Source organism: Oncorhynchus gorbuscha, unplaced genomic scaffold, assembly GCF_021184085.1.
Source record: "Oncorhynchus gorbuscha isolate QuinsamMale2020 ecotype Even-year unplaced genomic scaffold, OgorEven_v1.0 Un_scaffold_1960, whole genome shotgun sequence".
NCBI classification, from domain to species: Eukaryota; Metazoa; Chordata; class Actinopteri; order Salmoniformes; family Salmonidae; genus Oncorhynchus; species Oncorhynchus gorbuscha.
The window spans coordinates 47501-67768 of record NW_025746598.1 but is presented as its reverse complement, the minus strand read 5'-3'; the positions used below and the strand labels follow the sequence as shown (position 1 = coordinate 67768).

The 20268-nt window shown below is 47.1% G+C and overlaps 1 protein-coding gene across 1 annotated transcript in view; it reads left to right on the top strand.

Annotated features, from left to right (window-relative positions):
• The window catches only part of LOC124024619 (mitotic spindle assembly checkpoint protein MAD1-like), a gene marked incomplete at both ends in the record, with an annotated part of 66911 nt that overhangs the window by 14406 nt on the left and 32237 nt on the right, over window positions 1-20268 (top strand). Inside the window, 6 exons of the mRNA XM_046338512.1 lie at window positions 1154-1240; window positions 3727-3871; window positions 7885-8025; window positions 14651-14707; window positions 15465-15556; window positions 17907-17997. Coding sequence (XP_046194468.1) covers window positions 1154-1240; window positions 3727-3871; window positions 7885-8025; window positions 14651-14707; window positions 15465-15556; window positions 17907-17997 — 613 coding nt within the window. The remainder of the gene's footprint in view (window positions 1-1153; window positions 1241-3726; window positions 3872-7884; window positions 8026-14650; window positions 14708-15464; window positions 15557-17906; window positions 17998-20268) is intronic.

The window sequence follows — 20268 nt, the reverse complement described above, 5'->3', positions numbered from 1 at the left end:
AGGGTAGGAGGTTGCTCTCTGTCTCAGCAGGGTAGGAGGTTGCTCTCTGTCTCAGCAGGGTAGGAGGTTGCTCTCTGTCTCAGCAGGGTTGGAGGTTGCTCTCTGTCTCAGCAGGGTTGGAGGTTGCTCTCTGTCTCAGCAGGGTAGGAGGTTGCTCTCTGCCTCAGCAGGGTAGGAGGTTGCTCTCTGCCTCAGCAGGGTAGGAGGTTGCTCTCTGTCTCAGCAGGGTTGGAGGTTGCTCTCTGTCTCAGCAGGGTAGGAGAATGCTCTCTGTCTCAGCAGGGTAGGAGGTTGCTCTCTGTCTCAGCAGGGTAGGAGGTTGCTCTCTGTCTCAGCAGGGTAGGAGGTTGCTCTCTGTCTCAGCAGGGTAGGAGGTTGCTCTCTGTCTCAGCAGGGTTGGAGGTTGCGTGGTTTCTCAGAATGTCTAATAGGTTGCTCGTCTGTCTCTCTGGATGAGCATGCAGTGTGTTAACTGGGTGTTGTGTCCCCTACAGGACACCAGGGGCTCTGTCCTCCTCTTGCCTCTGTCCAGTGTGTTAACTGTGTGTTGTGTCCCCTACAGGACACCAGGGGATCTGTCTCCTCTCTCCTCTGTCCAGTGTGTTAACTGTCTGTTGTGTCCCTCTACAGGACACCAGGGTTGATCTGTCCTCCTCTGTCCTCTGTCCAGTGGGTTAACTGTGTGTTGTGTCCCCTACAGGACACCAGAGGATCTGTCCTCCTCTGTCCAGTGTGTTAACTGTGTGTTGTGTCCCAGCAGGGTACAGGACACCAGAGGATCTGTCCTCCTCTGTCCTCTGTCCAGTGTGTTAACTGTGTGTTGTGTCCCCTACAGGACACCAGAGGATCTGTCCTCCTCTGTCCAGTGTGTTAACTGTGTGTTGTGTCCCCTACAGGACACCAGAGGATCTGTCCTCCTCTGTCCAGTGTGTTAACTGTGTGTTGTGTCCCCTACAGGACACCAGGGGATCTGTCCTCCTCTGTCCTCTGTCCAGTGTGTTAACTGTGTGTTGTGTCCCCTACAGGACACCAGAGGATCTGTCCTCCTCTGTCCAGTGTGTTAACTGTGTGTTGTGTCCCCTACAGGACACCAGAGGATCTGTCCTCCTCTGTCCTCTGTCCAGTGTGTTAACTGTGTGTTGTGTCCCTACAGGACACCAGAGGATCTGTCCAGAGAGGTGATTCAGATCCAACAACGAGAGATCGCTGTCAAACAACACAACTACACTCTCACCAGCAGGTAACACACACATCATGATGCTTCATCAGCTTCCTCATATGCCACACCTGTCAGGTGAATGGATTGATTATCTTGGCAAAGGACAAATGGTCACTAATAGGGATGTAATATTTGAATAGAAAATGAGGGAAATAAGGATCACCTCTTTAAGGAATACCTAGGATAGGATAAGTAATCCTCTCACCCCCCCCTTTAAGATTTAGATGCACTATTGTAAAGTGACTGTTCCACTGGATGTCATAAGGTGAATGCACCAATTTGTAAGTCGCTCTGGATAAGAGCGTCTGCTAAATTACTTAAATGTAATGTAAATGTAATTTTTTCAGCTCATGAGACACGGGACCTTCACTTTAACGTGTTACGTTATATTTCTGTTTAGTGCAGTTAACGTGCTATAGTAGCTAGCATAGTTAGCGTGCTATAGAACTGTAGGTATCAGATGCTCTGTTTAGTTAGCGTGCTATAGAACTGTAGGTATCAGATGCTCTGTTTAGTTAGCGTGCTATAGAACTGTAGGTATCAGATGCTCTGTTTAGTTAGCGTGCTATAGAACTGTAGGTATCAGATGCTCTGTTTAGTTAGCGTGCTATAGAACTGTAGGTATCAGATGCTCTGTTTAGTTAGCGTGCTATAGAACTGTTGGTATCAGATGCTCTGTTTAGTTAGCGTGCTATAGAACTGTAGGTATCAGATGCTCTGTTTAGTTAGCGTGCTATAGAACTGTAGGTATCAGATGCTCTGTTTAGTTAGCGTGCTATAGAACTGTAGGTATCAGATGCTCTGTTTAGTTAGCGTGCTATAGAACTGTTGGTATCAGATGCTCTGTTTAGTTAGCGTGCTATAGAACTGTAGGTATCAGATGCTCTGTTTAGTTAGCGTGCTATAGAACTGTAGGTATCAGATGCTCTGTTTAGTTAGCGTGCTATAGAACTGTAGGTATCAGATGCTCTGTTTAGTTAGCGTGCTATAGAACTGTAGGTATCAGATGCTCTGTTTAGTTAGACGTGCTATAGAACTGTTGGTATCAGATGCTCTGTTTAGTTAGCGTGCTATAGAACTGTAGGTATCAGATGCTCTGTTTAGTTAGCGTGCTATAGAACTGTAGGTATCAGATGCTCTGTTTAGTTAGCGTGCTATAGAACTGTAGGTATCAGATGCTCTGTTTAGTTAGCGTGCTATAGAACTGTTGGTATCAGATGCTCTGTTTAGTTAGCGTGCTATAGAACTGTAGGTATCAGATGCTCTGTTTAGTTAGCGTGCTATAGAACTGTAGGTATCAGATGCTCTGTTTAGTTAGCGTGCTATAGAACTGTAGGTATCAGATGCTCTGTTTAGTTAGCGTGCTATAGAACTGTAGGTATCAGATGCTCTGTTTAGTTAGCGTGCTATAGAACTGTAGGTATCAGATGCTCTGTTTAGTTAGCGTGCTATAGAACTGTAGGTATCAGATGCTCTGTTTAGTTAGCGTGCTATAGAACTGTAGGTATCGGATGCTCTGTTTAGTTAGCGTGCTATAGAACTGTCCCCTATCAGATGCTCTGTTTAGTTAGTGTCTCCTCCTCCTTCAGCTCCCCTTCTCTCTATTATGTCCACCTCTCCCCCTCCTTCCCCCTCCCCAGCTCTCCTTCTCTCTATCATGTCCACCTCTCCCCCTCCTTCCCCTCCCCAGCTCTCCTTCTCTCTCATGTCCACATCTCCCCTCCTTCCCCCTCCCCAGCTCTCCTTCTTTCTCTCCCCCTCCTTCCCCTCCCCAGCTCTCCTTCTTTCTCTCCCCTCCTTCCCCTCCCCCAGCTCTCCTTCTTTCTCTCCCCATCTCCTTCCCCCCTATCAGACAGCTAATTAGACTCATCTTGACTTCGTTAGTACTGCTACACTAATCCCCAGCATAGAGGTGTGTGTTTCTGTGTGTGTGTTTGTGCTAGTCGTTAGCTAACGAGCTACCCTCTCTTGATCCATACGGAGCTAATTATGAAATATAACACTGTTTAGAAGCACTAGATAACGAGGAGAGATGGAGTGCAGGGGAGGGTGGAGAGGAGGAGGAGGAAGCCGAACGAGAAGCACTTAGGAAAGTAGGGAGAACAGGGAGGGTATCTCTCCTTCCTCTGTGTTCACTTCCCTTCACTGATTTGAAAGGAAATGAGGTCAAATGAAGCATGGTGGAAGCTTCCTCTTGTTCATTCCTCCCAATCCAATGCTTTAAGTTTAGTTGGAAGCAGTGAACAGGTGCACACTTACTGACAAGGTATAATTATTGGAACGCACCCATTAAGAGGGACTGAAGAGAAAGAGGGGGGATTTAGTCTCCCTCCTTCCCCCTCCCCAGCTTTCCTTCTCTCTATCATGTCCACCTCTCCCCTTCCTTCCCTGTCCCCAGCTCACCTTCCTTCTCTCCCCCCCCCCAGCTGTAGATCAGTGGAGCGTTCTAAGGCTGACCTCCAGGGGGAGCTGTTCTCTACGTTCTAAAGCTCTCTCCTCCCCCCCAGCTGTAGGTCAGTGGAGCGTACTAAGGCTGACCTCCAGGGGGAGCTGTTGTCGCTACGTTCTAAAGCTCTGGAAGAACAGAAGAAGAGAGAGACCCAGGAATCACTGGTCAGACGACTACAGAAGAGAGTGTTGCTGCTCACCAAGGTAGTGTGTGTTTGTGTGTCAGGTCAACTGGTGGAAACTATTATGTCTCTGTGTCCGTTCTGAAGGAAGTTAAGAGGTAGTTTAGCGAGCCGTTAACTACAGTAGACTTCATCATTGCGCTAACGCTAGTTAGCATTTTTGCTAGATAGTAACTGCCTTCAACCTGCCTGTGGAGACAATATACATGGTATCCAGGAGTTCATGTGACTCTGGGGAAGTAGATTAAGGGCCCTACCAGTATCCTGACGTCCCCCTTTAAGGAGGCTCAGACTGTCTACATGGTAATGACGGCTCTGTGAGACAGCGACTGTTGGTGGAGGTCTTGGATAAGAGACACAACCTGCTTTAGGCTGCTTAATGTTTCTCATCATAGTCTCTTTCATATTAGCCAACACGTTCTTTAATCCGGGTAGACGTGTGTGTGTGTGTGTGTGTGTGTGTGTGTGTGTGTGTGTGTGTGTGTGTGTGTGTGTGTGTTGACGTGGTAGAATCCTATTATCACAACAGATAAGTTGACCAAAACCAATTTTGTTTATATAAATAAATAAGAAATGTATGAAAATAATAACATTCTAAATGGGACTGTTATCTGTGTGTGTGTGGGGGGGGGTCACAGTAAGCATCCTGAGTAGGACATCTTGTGTGTGTGTGTGTTGATGGGTGTGTGATTGGTCTCAGGCCAAGTTGTTTGTTCCGTGACAAATGACTGGCGAGAAAACAATCAACAAGTTCCGTCAGTCTGAATTAAACAGACCTTCACAGCCCTACCACGACCTTCACAGCCCTACCACGACCTTCACAGCCCTACCACGACCTTCACAGCCCTACCACGACCTTCACAGCCCTACCACGACCTTCACAGCCCTACCACGACCTTCACAGCCCTACCACGACCTTCACAGCCCTACCACGACCTTCACAGCCCTACCACGACCTTCACAGCCCTACCACGACCTTCACAGCCCTGCCACGACCTTCACAGCCCTACCACGACCTTCACAGCCCTACCACGACCTTCACAGCCCTACCACGACCTTCACAGCCCTACCACGACCTTCACAGCCCTACCACGACCTTCACAGCCCTGCCACGACCTTCACAGCCCTACCACGACCTTCACAGCCCTACCACGACCTTCACAGCCCTACCACGACCTTCACAGCCCTACCACGACCTTCACAGCCCTACCACGACCTTCACAGCCCTACCACGACCTTCACAGCCCTACCACGACCTTCACAGCCCTACCACGACCTTCACAGCCCTACCACGACCTTCACAGCCCTACCACGACCTTCACAGCCCTACCACGACCTTCACAGCCCTACCACGACCTTCACAGCCCTACCACGACCTTCACAGCCCTACCACGACCTTCACAGCCCTACCACGACCTTCACAGCCCTACCACGACCTTCACAGCCCTACCACGACCTTCACAGCCCTACCACGACCTTCACAGCCCTACCACGACCTTCACAGCCCTGCCACGACCTTCACAGCCCTACCACGACCTTCACAGCCCTACCACGACCTTCACAGCCCTACCACGACCTTCACAGCCCTACCACGACCTTCACAGCCCTGCCACGACCTTCACAGCCCTACCACGACCTTCACAGCCCTACCACGACCTTCACAGCCCTACCACGACCTTCACAGCCCTACCACGACCTTCACAGCCCTACCACGACCTTCACAGCCCTACCACGACCTTCACAGCCCTACCACGACCTTCACAGCCCTGCCACGACCTTCACAGCCCTGCCATGACCTTCACAGCCCTGCCACGACCTTCACAGCCCTGCCACGACCTTCACAGCCCTGCCACGACCTTCACAGCCCTGCCACGACCTTCACAGCCCTACCACGACCTTCACAGCCCTACCACGACCTCCACAGCCCTACCACGACCTCCACAGCCCTACCACGACCTTCACAGCCCTACCACGACCTTCACAGCCCTACCACGACCTTCACAGCCCTACCATTACCTCCCCAGGTCTCCGTTTAATTGACTTGGAAATGAGGCTCGTACACACGTGTTATAGGGGGCCAGTTGTGTGCTCTTAAAGGTCAACTCCACCTGCATGAACACCTGCATATATATATATATAGATATATATACATTTTTATAGACATTCATTTTCAACGATCTATATAAGACGTCGGCGGCCATTGCTCTGTTTCCAGATGACCTTTTCTTTTCATAGTGAATTACTTTTTACTTGAATTACTTGACTTTTTGTTACTTCTAATAGGTCTCCAGTGTTGGATGGTTGGACTGAGGCTGTGTTTTGTTACTTCTAATAGGTCTCCAGTGTTGGACTGAGGCTGTGTTTTGTTACTTCTAATAGGTCTCCAGTGTTGGATGGTTGGACTGAGACTGTGTTTTGTTACTTCTAATAGGTCTCCAGTGTTGGATGGTTGGACTGAGGCTGTGTTTTGTTACTTCTAATAGGTCTCCAGTGTTGGATGGTTGGACTGAGGCTGTGTTTTGTTACTTCTAATAGGTCTCCAGTGTTGGATGGTTGCTTGGACTGTCGCTGGGTTTTGTCTGTATCGTTGAAAACACTTGATTTCAGAATGCAGCAGGGTTAGTTACTTAGTGAGCTAGCATTGCTAACGTTAGCACCAAATGTTTTAAGACTGTCGCTAAGATTTAAACTCCGCTATTATTGTTAAACACCATTTTTTTTTGCATGTAGCAGTCGGACTAGCAGATACAGGACTATGCTTAGCGCCGTTAGCCAGATTAGCATCTACATTCAGATACAGGACTATGTTTAGCGCCGTTAGCCAGATTAGCATCTACATTCAGATACAGGACTATGCTTAGCGCCGTTAGCCAGATTAGCATCTACATTCAGATACAGGACTATGTTTAGCGCCGTTAGCCAGATTAGCATCTACATTCAGATACAGGACTATGCTTAGCGCCGTTAGCCAGATTAGCATCTACATTCAGATACAGGACTATGTTTAGCGCCGTTAGCCAGATTAGCATCTACATTCAGATACAGGACTATGCTTAGCGCCGTTAGCCAGATTAGCATCTACATTCAGATACAGGACTATGTTTAGCGCCGTTAGCCAGATTAGCATCTACATTCAGATACAGGACTATGCTTAGCGCCGTTAGCCAGATTAGCATCTACATTCAGATACAGGACTATGCTTAGTGCCGTTAGCCAGATTAGCATCTACATTCAGATACAGGACTATGCTTAGTGCCGTTAGCCAGATTAGCATCTACATTCAGATACAGGACTATGTTTAGCGCCGTTAGCCAGATTAGCATCTACATTCAGATACAGGACTATGCTTAGCGCCGTTAGCCAGATTAGCATCTACATTCAAATAAATAAAAAAATCCACATACGTGTTTAGCAGATGTTATTGCGGGTGTAACGAAATGCTTGATACATTCAGATACAGTACTATCGTTAGCCAGATTAGCCTCTACATTCAGATACAGTACTATCATGAGCCAGATTAGCCTCTACATTCAGATATAGTACTATGGTTAGCACCATTAGCCAGATTAGCCTCTACATTCAGATATAGTACTATGGTTAGCACCATTGGCCAGATTAGCATCTACATTCAGATATAGTACTATGGTTAGCACCATTAGCCAGATTAGCATCTCCATTCATTAGCATCTCCATTCTGATTTATTTTTCAGGGTAATGCAGTTGATTGGTGACTATCACTACAAGCATTATAATATGATCACAACCCAAAGTGTTGTGAAATGCACTCATAGTCCCACAAGGCGGCACACATTTGTCCCAGCGTCGTCCGGGTTTGGCCCGGCGTCGTCCGGGTTTGGCCTGGCGTCGTCGTCCGGGTTTGGCCCGGCGGGAGGCCGTCATTGTAAATAAGAATTAGTTCTTAACTGACTTGCCTCGTTAAATACATTTAAAAAAAATGGTTTAATGACAAAAGCCTACGTGCCTCAATCAATGTTTTTAGTTGCCTCACTGTCTCTCTTTCCGTGTCTGTTCCAGGAGCGGGATGGGATGCGCGCTATCCTGGAGTCCTATGACAGTGAGCTGTCTTCTAGTGACTACACTCCTCAACTCAGCCGCAGACTCAGAGAGGCAGAAGATGTACTGACCAAGACTCAGAACCACAATACAGAGATGGAGGTATGGAGACTGTCTGTCTGTGTCTCTGTCTGTCTGTGTCTCTGTCTGTCTGTGTCTCTGTCTGTCTGTGTCTCTGTCTGTCTGTCTCAACCTAGATGTCTGTCTGTCTCAACCTAGATGTCTGTCTGTCTCAACCTAGATTCGGTCTTATGGAGCAGAATTTGAAATTGTGTTAATTCTGCTTTGAAGTTGATCAACTTTGTAAACTCACTTTTGAGAAAATGATTTTTGAATGTTTTGGTATCTGGTGAAGAGCTCTTCTTTGTCTACACCCATTCAGCATCGTTCACACCTTAAGCTTTAGCCCCACCCATCTCGTTTTGCTCTCGGAGCGAACACTTGGCGCTCAACTAACAGTACACTTTTAGTTTAAGACATATAGCTAGCAAGTTAGGTAAACAATGAACCTAGCTAGGCAAACAGGGTGTAAGATCACACACGTCACTTAACGTTAGCTAACGAGCCAACCAGTTAACGTTAGCTAGTTAACCTCTCTAGGGTACGTGGGGCGTCCCACCTCGTCAACAGCCAGTGAAAGTGCAGATGTGTTTTCTTTCAAATGATACCAAGAATATGCATATCCTTGCTTCTGGGACTGAGCTACAGGCAGGTAGATTAGGGTATGTCTACAGGCAGTTAGATTAGGGTATGTCTACAGGCGGTTAGATTAGGGTATGTCTACAGGCGGTTAGATTAGGGTATGTCTACAGGCGGTTAGATTAGGGTATGTCTACAGGCGGTTAGATTAGGGTATGTCTACAGGCGGTTAGATTAGGGTATGTCTACAGGCGGTTAGATTAGGGTATGTCTACAGGCGGTTAGATTGGGGTATGTCTACAGGCGGTTAGATTAGGGTATGTCTACAGGCGGTTAGATTAGGGTATGTCTACAGGCGGTTAGATTAGGGTATGTCTACAGGCGGTTAGATTAGGGTATGTCTACAGGCGGTTAGATTAGGGTATGTCTACAGGCGGTTAGATTAGGGTATGTCTACAGGCGGTTAGATTAGGGTATGTCTACAGGCGGAAATTGAGAAAAGGGGGTTATCCTGTCTAGGATAGAACCCAGTTTCACTAGCGTCCCACCTCGTCAACAGCCAGTGAAACTTTGCAGGGCGCCAAATTCAAAACAACAGAAATACCATAATTTAAATTCCTCTAACATACAAGTTTATCCACCATTTTAAAGATAAACTTGTTGTTAATCCCACCACAGTGTCCGATTTCAAAAAGGCAAATGATTGTTAGGTCAGAGCCAAGTCACAGAAAAACACAGCCATTTTTCCAGCCAAAGAGAGGAGTCACAAAAAGCAGAAATAGAGATAAAAAAATTAATCACTAGTCTTTGATCTTCATCAGATGACACTCATAGGACTTCATGTTACACAATACACGTATGTTTTGTTCGGTAAAGTTCATATTTATATCCAAAACTCTGAGTTTAAATTGCCACCTTACATTCAGCAGGTCCAAAACATCTGGTGATTTTGCAGAGAGCCACATCAATTTACAGGAATACTCATAATAAACATGTTATGTTTCATGTTATGCTAAAAGATACAACTGTTATGCATGGGATTTTAGATCCACACCTCCTTAAAGCTGTGTCAGATTTAAAAAAAAACTTTACGGAAAAAGCACACCATGCAATAATCTGAGTACGGCGCTCCGAGACCAAAACAACCCATACAGATATCCGCCATGTTGTGGAGTCAACAGAAGTCAGAAATAACATCAGAAATATTCACTTTCCTTTGATGATCTTCATCGGAATGCACTCCCAGGAATCCCAGTTCCACAATTAATTTTTGTTTTTGTTCGATAATGTCCATTTATGTCCAAATACCTCCTTTTTGTTCACGTGTGTTTAGCCCAGTAATCAAAAATCATGAGGCGACATCACTAGGTGCAGACGAAAAGTCAAAGTTCCGTTACAGTCCGTAGAAACATGTTAAACGATGTATAGAATCAATCTTTAGAATGTTTTTAACATAAATCTTCAATAATGTTCCAACCGGAATATTCCTTTGTCTGTAGAATTGCAATGGAACACAAGCTAACTATCACGTGAACGTGCGTGGTCAGCTCATGCCTCTCTGGCAGACCTCTGACTCAATCCCCTCTCTTTCGCCCCCACATCATAGTTGAAGCCTCAAACAAGGTTCTAAAGACATTTACATTACATTTACATTTAAGTCATTTAGCAGACGCTCTTATCCAGAGCGACTTACAAATTGGTGCATTCACCTTATGACATCCAGTGGAACAGTCACTTACAATAGTGCATCTAAATCTTAAGGGGGGGGGTGAGAGGGATTACTTATCCTATCCTAAGACTGTTGACATTTTTTCTCAGGTTTTTGCCTGCCATATGAGTTTTGTTATACTCACAGACATAATTCAAACAGTTTTAGAAACTTCAGTTTTTTCTATCCAAATCTACTAATTATATGCATATTCTAGCTTTTATGTCTGAGTAGCAGGCAGTTTAATTTGGCCATGCTTTTCATCCAAAATTCCCAATGCTGCCCCCTACCCTAGAGAAGTTAAACAACAATGAACACAGTGCCAACAATGCCACAGTGCTGGGAGCTTACTAACCAGGTTGAATGTTAGCTAGCTAACATCAGGCTCCTAACTAGAAAAGTAAATGGTTTTGGGATACAAATAATAATGTCAGCTAGGGAACCAGCCAGCTAACATTACATAGCTAGCTAACGGTACACTAGCTTGAAATGAAACAATTTTCTGTCAATTAGAAACGTGTAATATCTGAAAATGTAGCTAACTATCTTACCTGTATACATCATTATGCATGATGGACGCGTCTCCCTGTCAGGAATGCCATGCCACGCTTGCCCCTTAGTTTGAAGATGTAATCCGGAGACAGGTGTTTTCTCCATCTCTTTAGCTGTCATGCTCTAATTCCACTGATTTTCAAAACTTGATCCTTCAGAAAGTGGAGAGCAACACTTATGCAGCTCCTCTACACTACATTTCATAGAGGATTACCAACACAGACTGACGAGGTCATAGGCAGAACCCTTCTGTAGGCCGGACCAATCTGAACTCCTCTCTCTGCACATGGCCTAGTTTCCCGAATCGGGTCACATATATACAGTTGAAGTCGTATGTTTACATACACCTTAGCCAAATACATTTAAACTCCATTTTTCACAGTTCCTGACATTTAATCCTTGGATAAAGTTGCTGTCTTAGGTCATTTAGCATCACCACTTTATTTTAAGAATGTGAAATGTCAGAATAATAGTAGAGAGATATTAAATAAATCATATTTTATTTCTTTCATCACATTCCCAGGAGGTTAGAAGTTTAAATACACTCAATTATTATTTGATAGCATTGCCTTTTTAAATTGTTTAATTTGGGTCAAATGTTTCGGATAGCCTTCTACAAGCTTCCCACAATAAGTTGGGTGAATTTTGGCCCATTCCTCCTGACAGAGCTGGTGTACTTGAGTCAAGTTTGAAGGCCTCCTTGCTCACACGTGCTTTTTCAGTTCTGCCCTCAAATGTTCTGTAGGATTGAGGTCAGGGCTTTGTGATGGCCACTCCAATACCTTGACTTTGTTGTCCTTAAGCCATTTTGCCACAACTTTGAAAGTGCTTGGGGTCATTGTCCATTTGGAAGACCCATTTGCGACCAAGCTTTAACTTCCCGACTGATGTCTTGAAATGTTGCTTCAATATATCCACATAGTTTTCCTTCCTCATGATGCAGATTTCCAAGCTGTTTAAAAGCACAGTCAACTTAGTGTATGTAAACTTCTGACCCACTGGAATTGTGATACAGTGAAATAATCTATCTGTAAACAATTGTTAGAGAAATCACTTGTCATTCACAAAGTAGATGTCCTAACCGACTTGCCCAAACTATAACTTGTTAAAACAAGACATTTGTAGAGTTGAAAAACACGTTTTATTGACTCCAACCTAAGTGTATGTTAACTAGTTTTATTGACTCTAACCTAAGTGTATGTTAACTAGTTTTATTGACTCCAACCTAAGTGTATGTTAACTAGTTTTAATGACTCCAACCTAAGTGTATGGTAACTAGTTTTAATGACTCCAACCTAAGTGTATGTTAACTAGTTTTAATGACTCCAACCTAAGTGTATGTTAACTAGTTTTAATGACTCCAACCTAAGTGTATGTAATCTTCCCACTTCAACTGTGCATGTATGTATCTTATGTTGACACCCCCTCAAATGAGTGGATTTGGCTGTTTCAGCCACACCCGTTGCTGCCAGGGGTATAACATTGAGCATACACCCATGCAATCTCCATAGACAAACATTTGCAGTAGAATGGCCTTTACTGAAGAGCTTGGTGACTTTCAACGTGACACCGTCATAGGATGCCACTTTTCCAACAAGTCAGTTTGTGAAATTTCTGCCCTGCTAGAGCTGCCCCTGGTCAACTTTAAGTGCTGTTATTGTGAAGTGGAAACATCTAGAAGCAACAATGGCTCAGCCGTGAAGTGGTAGGCGACACAACCTCAGCAGAACGGGACCGCAGAGTGCTGAAGTGCAATGCTTGTAAAAATGGTCTGTCCTCTGTTGCAACACTCACTACCGAGTTCAAAACTGTCCTCTGTTACAACACTCACTACCGAGTTCCAAACTGTCCTCTGTTACAACACTCACTACCGAGTTCCAAACTGTCCTCTGTTACAACACTCACTACCGAGTTCCAAACTGTCCTCTGTTACAACACTCACTACCGAGTTCCAAACTGTCCTCTGTTGCAACACTCACTACCGAGTTCCAAACTGTCCTCTGGAAGCAACACTCACTACCGAGTTCCAAACTGTCCTCTGGAAGCAACACTCACTACCGAGTTCCAAACTGTCCTCTGGAAGCAACACTCACTACCGAGTTCCAAACTGTCCTCTGGAAGCAACACTCACTACCGAGTTCCAAACTGTCCTCTGTTAGCAACACTCACTACCGAGTTCCAAACTGTCCTCTGTTAGCAACACTCACTACCGAGTTCCAAACTGTCCTCTGTTACAACACTCACTACCGAGTTCCAAACTGTCCTCTGTTACAACACTCACTACCGAGTTCCAAACTGTCCTCTGTTACAACACTCACTACCGAGTTCCAAACTGTCCTCTGTTAGCAACACTCACTACCGAGTTCCAAACTGTCCTCTGGAAGCAACACTCACTACCGAGTTCCAAACTGTCCTCTGGAAGCAACACTCACTACCGAGTTCCAAACTGTCCTCTGTTACAACACTCACTACAGAGTTCCAAACTGTCCTCTGTTACAACACTCACTACCGAGTTCCAAACTGTCCTCTGGAAGCAACACTCACTACCGAGTTCCAAACTGTCCTCTGGAAGCAACACTCACTACCGAGTTCCAAACTGTCCTCTGTTACAACACTCACTACCGAGTTCCAAACTGTCCTCTGGAAGCAACACTCACTACCGAGTTCCAAACTGTCCTCTGGAAGCAACACTCACTACCGAGTTCCAAACTGTCCACTGGAAGCAACACTCACTACCGAGTTCCAAACTGTCCTCTGGCAGCAACACTCACTACCGAGTTCCAAACTGTCCTCTGGCAGCAACACTCACTACCGAGTTCCAAACTGTCCTCTGGAAGCAACATCATCACAATGACAGATATTACACGTTTCTAATTTTGACACAGTGGTTTAATTTCAAGCTACAGTGTACTGTTAGCTAGCTAGCTAACATTAGCTGTCTGGTTTCCAAGCTGATGTTATTATTCGTATCCCAGAGCCGTGTTCACGCAGGGTGGTAAACCACGTGATCTGAGCTTCAATGGGTTTCCATGGCCGAACAGCCGCACACAAGCCTAACATCACCATGCTCAATGGCACTCGTGGCTGGACTGGTGTAAAGCTCGCCGCCACTGGACTCTGGAAACGCCTTCTCTGGAGGGATGAATCACGCTTCACCATCTGGCAGTCCGAAGGGCGAATCTGGGTTTGGCGGATGCCAGGAGAACGCTACCTGCCCCAATGCAAAGTGCCAACTGTAATGTTTGGTGGAGGATAAATAACGGTCTGTGGCTGTTTATCACAGTTCGAGCCCGTTAGTTCAAGTGTAGGGGAATATTAGCACGACAACATACAATGACATTCTAGACAATTCTGTTTCTTCCAACTCTGTGGCAACAGTTTGGGGAAGGCCCTTTCCTGTTTCAGCATGACAATACCCCCGCGCACAAAGCGAGATCCATACAGAAATGGTTTGTCGATATCGATGTGGAAGAACTTGACTATCCTGCACAGATCCCTGACTGCGAGCCAGGCCTGGTCTCCCAACATCAGTGCCTGATCTCACTAATGCTCTTGTGGCTGCATGGAAGCAAGAGTGGAGGCTGTTATAGAATATTTGGTTATCTACCAGTCTTCCTCTCTCTGCCTGCCGCACACGCACACGCACACGCACACGCACACACACACACACACACACACACACACACACACACACACACACACACACACACACACACACACACACACACACACACACACACACACACACACACACACACACACACACACACACACACACACACACACACCTACCTCTTGTCTAAGTGGTGTTTTTCTCCCTCTCTGCAGGTTCTGTTGACTAAAGCCCAAGAGGAGGCTGGGGCCCTCAAACTACAAGTACAGACTGTGAGTGTATACACACACACACACACACACACACACACACACACACACACACACACACACACACACACACACACACACACACACACACACACACACACACACCCTGTGAAATAAAGCGTGTTTTTCCTAGACGGCGGTCGTTTATAACACACACTTGGCTGTTCCTGTTGCCAGGGCAACGTCACAATTGCCGTGGTGATGGGAAGTGGCACGTGTGAAATCATCTCGTCTCGCCACACACACACACACCCTCTCATCTCTCCACCTTGTGATTACCTCTCTGTCTGAGGAGAGACAGAAGAGGGAGAGGAATGAATGAATGTATCATTGTGTGTGTCTGAGTGGTGTTGAATCACGAGCCGCGTCCCTCTCCTCCTCTCTTCCCTTGTTACCCAGGCATCTCCTTCATTGATTAGTCTCCATCAGAGGAGAGACAGATGGAGGGGGATGCACCACTGTGCTGTCTGTTTAGGGAATAGTGGTATAGAGAGGGAGGTGGAATATATGAGAGGGAGAGATGGTCAGCTGGAAGAAGGGAGAGGGGGCCGGAGGGAGGGAGATTATGGGGGAGAGGGGGCCGGAGGGAGGTGGAAGAAGGGAGAGGGGGCCGGAGGGAGGGAGATGATGGGGGAGAGGGGGCCGGAGGGGGGGAGATGGGGGAGAGGGGGCCGGAGGGGGGGGGAGAGGAAGGCATCGGAGTGATTGGGTCTGTTTTTATGTTAGTCTGGGTTACTAAATGTGTGTCTCTGTGTTCTAGATGGAGTTGGAGCTGGAGGTTATGAAGAAGCAGCAAGACTCCGTCGCTGAGGGCATCCCCTTAGCAACGAACGAGGAAGTCAACACACTCCGGTAACTCACACACTTAACACCAGCAGAGAGGTGAAGTACCATACTATATGGAGTGGAGGGTGAGAGAGGAGAGAGAGAATGGAGTGGAGGAGAGAGAGTGGAGTGTGAGAGAGGAGAGAGAATGGAGTGAGCCCGGGGGCCAGGCGGCTGGCTAGGGAGCCCGGGGGGCCAGGCGGCTGGCTAGGGAGCCCGGGGGGCCAGGCGGCTGGCTAGGGAGCGCGGGGGGCCAGGCGGCTGGCTAGGGAGCGCGGGGGGCCAGGCGGCTGGCTAGGAAGCGCGGGGGGCCAGGCGGCTGGCTAGGGAGCGCGGGGGGCCAGGCGGCTGGCTAGGGAGCGCGGGGGGCCAGGCGGCTGGCTAGGGAGCGCGGGGGGCCAGGCGGCTGGCTAGGGAGCGCGGGGGCCAGGCGGCTGGCTAGGGAGTGCTGGGGGCCAGGTGGGTTGCTAGGGAGCGCGTGGGGCCAGGCGGCTGGGAGAAGAGGGGTGAAGAGGAGAGGCTGGGAGAAGAGGGTAGTTAGAGAAGTGGGGGGGAAGAAGAGGAGGAGAGGCTGGGAGAAGAGGTTAGTTAGAGAAGTGGGGGGTGAAGAAGAGGAGGAGAGGCTGGGAGAAGAGGGTAGTTAGAGAAGTGGGGGGTGAAGAAGAGGAGGAGAGGCTGGGAGAAGAGGGTAGTTAGAGAAGTGGGGGGTGAAGAAGAGGAGGAGAGGCTGGGAGAAGAGGTTAGTTAGAGAAGTGGGGGGTGAAGAAGAGTGTAGTTAGAGAAGTGGGGGTGAAGAGGGAGGAGGAGAGGCTGGGATAAGAGGTTAGTTAGAGAAGTGGGGGTGAAGAAGAGGAGGAGAGGCTGGGACAAGAGGTTAGTTAGAGAAGTGGGGGGTGAAGAAGAGGAGGAGAGGCTGGGAGAAGAGGGTAGTTAGAGAAGTGGGGGTGAAGAAGAGGAGGAGAGGCTGGGAGAAGAGGGTAGTTAGAGAAGTGGGGGTGAAGAAGAGGAGGAGAGGCTGGGAGAAGAGGTTAGTTAGAGAAGTGGGGGGTGAAGAAGAGTAGGAGTGGCTGCGAGAAGAGGGTATATAGAGAAGTGGGGGGTGAAGAAGAGGAGGAGAGGCTGGGAGAAGAGGTTAGTTAGAGAAGTGGGGGGTGAAGAAGAGTAGGAGTGGCTGCGAGAAGAGGGTATATAGAGAAGTGGGGGGTGAAGAAGAGGAGGAGAGGGATGTGAGGTCCACTGGGAGCGATAGAGGAAGAGATGGAGGTCAGATGTTATGCTGCATCTAATGTCAATCTGTGACATCATAACGACGACCAGAGGTTTTCCTACTAATGATGTGTCTCCTTCAGAATGGGGTTGTATTGCTTAGCCACTATAATTTACTTTTGGATAAATCTTCATCAGCGTTAATGGACTTTGTATTGAGAATAATGCTCAGTCGGGCGTCAGTCCAAAACAAACGTTCAAAACAATATTGTCAGTTAACATGTAACCCATGAATAGAACACCAAGCGTTAGAACATAGAACTATGGAACACACAACTGTAGAATATAGAACTATGGAACACACAACTGTAGAATATAGAACACACAACTGTAGAATATAGAACTATGGAACACACAACTGTAGAATATAGAACACACAACTGTAGAATATAGAACACAGAACTGTAGAATATAGAACTATGGAACACACAACTGTAGAATATAGAACACAGAACTGTAGAATATAGAACTATGGAACACACAACTGTAGAATATAGAACTATGGAACACACAACTGTAGAATATAGAACACAGAACTGTAGAATATAGAACTATGGAACACACAACTGAGGAATGAAGAACATTAGAATGTATGAAGCGTTCTTGGTGTTTTATCTCGTTATCTTGGGTCATTAAATTACTATTAGATGGTGTTCATGTCGTCATGACAACGATATGTTTACATCACAATGGACTGACACACACCTGCTATCCACTTACCTACACCGTGTAGGCTACACACACACACACACACACACACACACACACACACACACACACACACACACACACACACACACACACACACACACACACACACACACACACACACACACACACACACACACACACACACACACACACACACACACTTTACCATCAATTACACACGTTGTGATTAGTGTCTCTGTTTCACTACAGTCTGGATATCAAAACAAACATTCAGTTCATTAATGGGGACACACCGCTTCATTACACTCAGAATCATGATCACTATTGAGCTCATTCATCTAAGGAGTGTGTGTGTGTGTGTGTGTGTGTGTGTGTGTGTGTGTGTGTGTGTGTGTGTGTGTGTGTGCGTGTGCGCGTGCGCGTGTGTGTGTGTCGGCAGGCTGAAGATTGAGGAGTTGGAGGGAGAGCGACAACGTCTGGAAGAACAGAACAATGTTCTAGAGCTGAGGCTGGAGAGACACAACTTACAGGTACACAGTCATGTGTGTGTGAGGACCTACAGGGCTGCTCTCTGGCCTGGGAGGTTCTGGTAACTCACCTGTCAATCATCCACGTCAAGGCTTCTCTCTGGCCTGGGAGGTTCTGGTAACTCACCTGTCAATCATCCACGTCAGGGCTTCTCTCTGGCCTGGGAGGTTCTGGTAACTCACCTGTCAATCATCCACGTCAGGGCTTCTCTCTGGCCTGGGAGGTTCTGGTAACTCACCTGTCAATCATCCACGTCAGGGTTTCTCTCTGGCCTGGGAGGTTCTGGTAACTCACCTGTCAATCATCCACGTCAGGGCTTCTCTCTGGCCTGGGAGGTTCTGGTAACTCACCTGTCAATCATCCACGTCAGGGCTTCTCTCTGGCCTGGGAGGTTTTGGTAACTCACCTGTCAATCATCCACGTCAGGCGCTTCAGCCAATAACAATACTAATAATAATGATGGATGAAAAAGACGCTGCTTCCTGTTAGTTCACTATGTAGATGATCAGCCGAGTTTGAGCTGAATAAATAATAACAATAATAATCTGTCGCGCAGCAAACAAACAACTTGATACTCAGAGGGGGCAGCACTGAGCCTCTGACGTCACTTCCTGTAGCAGCACTGAGCCTCTAACGTCACTTCCTGGAGTAGCACTGAGCCTCTGACGTCACTTCCTGTAGCAGCACTGAGCCTCTGACGTCACTTCCTGGAGTAGCACTGAGCCTCTAACGTCACTTCCTGGAGTAGCACTGAGCCTCTAACGTCACTTCCTGTAGTAGCACTGAGCCTCTAACGTCACTTCCTGGAGTAGCACTGAGCCTCTGACGTCACTTCCTGGAGTAGCACTGAGCCTCTGACGTCACTTCCTGGAGTAGCACTGAGCCTCTAACGTCACTTCCTGTAGTAGCACTGAGCCTCTGACGTCACTTCCTGTAGCAGCACTGAGCCTCTAACGTCACTTCCTGGAGTAGCACTGAGCCTCTAACGTCACTTCCTGGAGTAGCACTGAGCCTCTAACGTCACTTCCTGTAGTAGCACTGAGCCTCTAACAGAGTCAATGTGGAGGCTATATACAGGGGGTACCGGTACAGAGTCAATGTGGAGGCTATATACAGGGGGTACCAGTACAGAGTCAATGTGTCAATGTGGAGGCTATATACAGGGGGTACCGGTACAGAGTAAATGTGTCAATATGGAGGCTATATACAGGGGGTACCGGTACAGAGTCATGTGGAGGTTATATACAGGGGGTACCGGTACAGAGTCAATGTGGAGGCTATATACAGGGGGTACCAGTACAGAGTCAATGTGTCAATGTGGAGGCTATATACAGGGGGTACCAGTACAGAGTCAATGTGGAGGCTATATATAGGGGGTACCGGTACAGAGTAAATGTGTCAATGTGGAGGCTATATACAGGGGGTACCGGTACAGAGTCAATGTGGAGGCTATATACAGGGGGTACCGGTACAGAGTCAATGTGGAGGTTATATACAGGGGGTACCGGTACAGAGTCAATGTGGAGGCTATATATACAGGGGGTACCAGTACAGAGTCAATGTGGAGGCTATATACAGGGGCTACCAGTGCAGAGTCAATGTGGGGGCTATATACAGGGGGTACCGGTACAGAGTCAATGTGGAGGGATACCTGTAGACACACACCATCTAATCCTTCACCACACACACCTAGAGACACACCATCTCATCCTTCACCACACACACCTAGAGACACACACCATCTAATCCTTCACCACACACACCTAGAGAGACACACCATCTAATCCTTCACCACACACACCTAGAGAGACACACCATCTAATCCTTCACCACACACACCTAGAGAGACACACACCATCTAATCCTTCACCACACACACCTAGAGAGACACACCATCTAATCCTTCACCACACACACCTAGAGAGACACACCATCTAATCCTTCACCACACACACCTGGAGAGACACACCATCTAATCCTTCACTACACACACCATCTAATCCTTCACTACACACACCATCTAATCCTTCACCACACACACCTAGAGAGACACACCATCTAATCCTTCACCACACACACCTAGAGACACACACCATCTAATCCTTCACCACACACACCATCAAATCCTTCACTACACACACCATCTAATCCTTCACTACACACACCATCTAATCCTTCACTACACACACCATCTAATCCTTCACCACACACACCATCTAATCCTTCACCACACACACCTAGAGACACACACCATCTAATCCTTCACCACACAC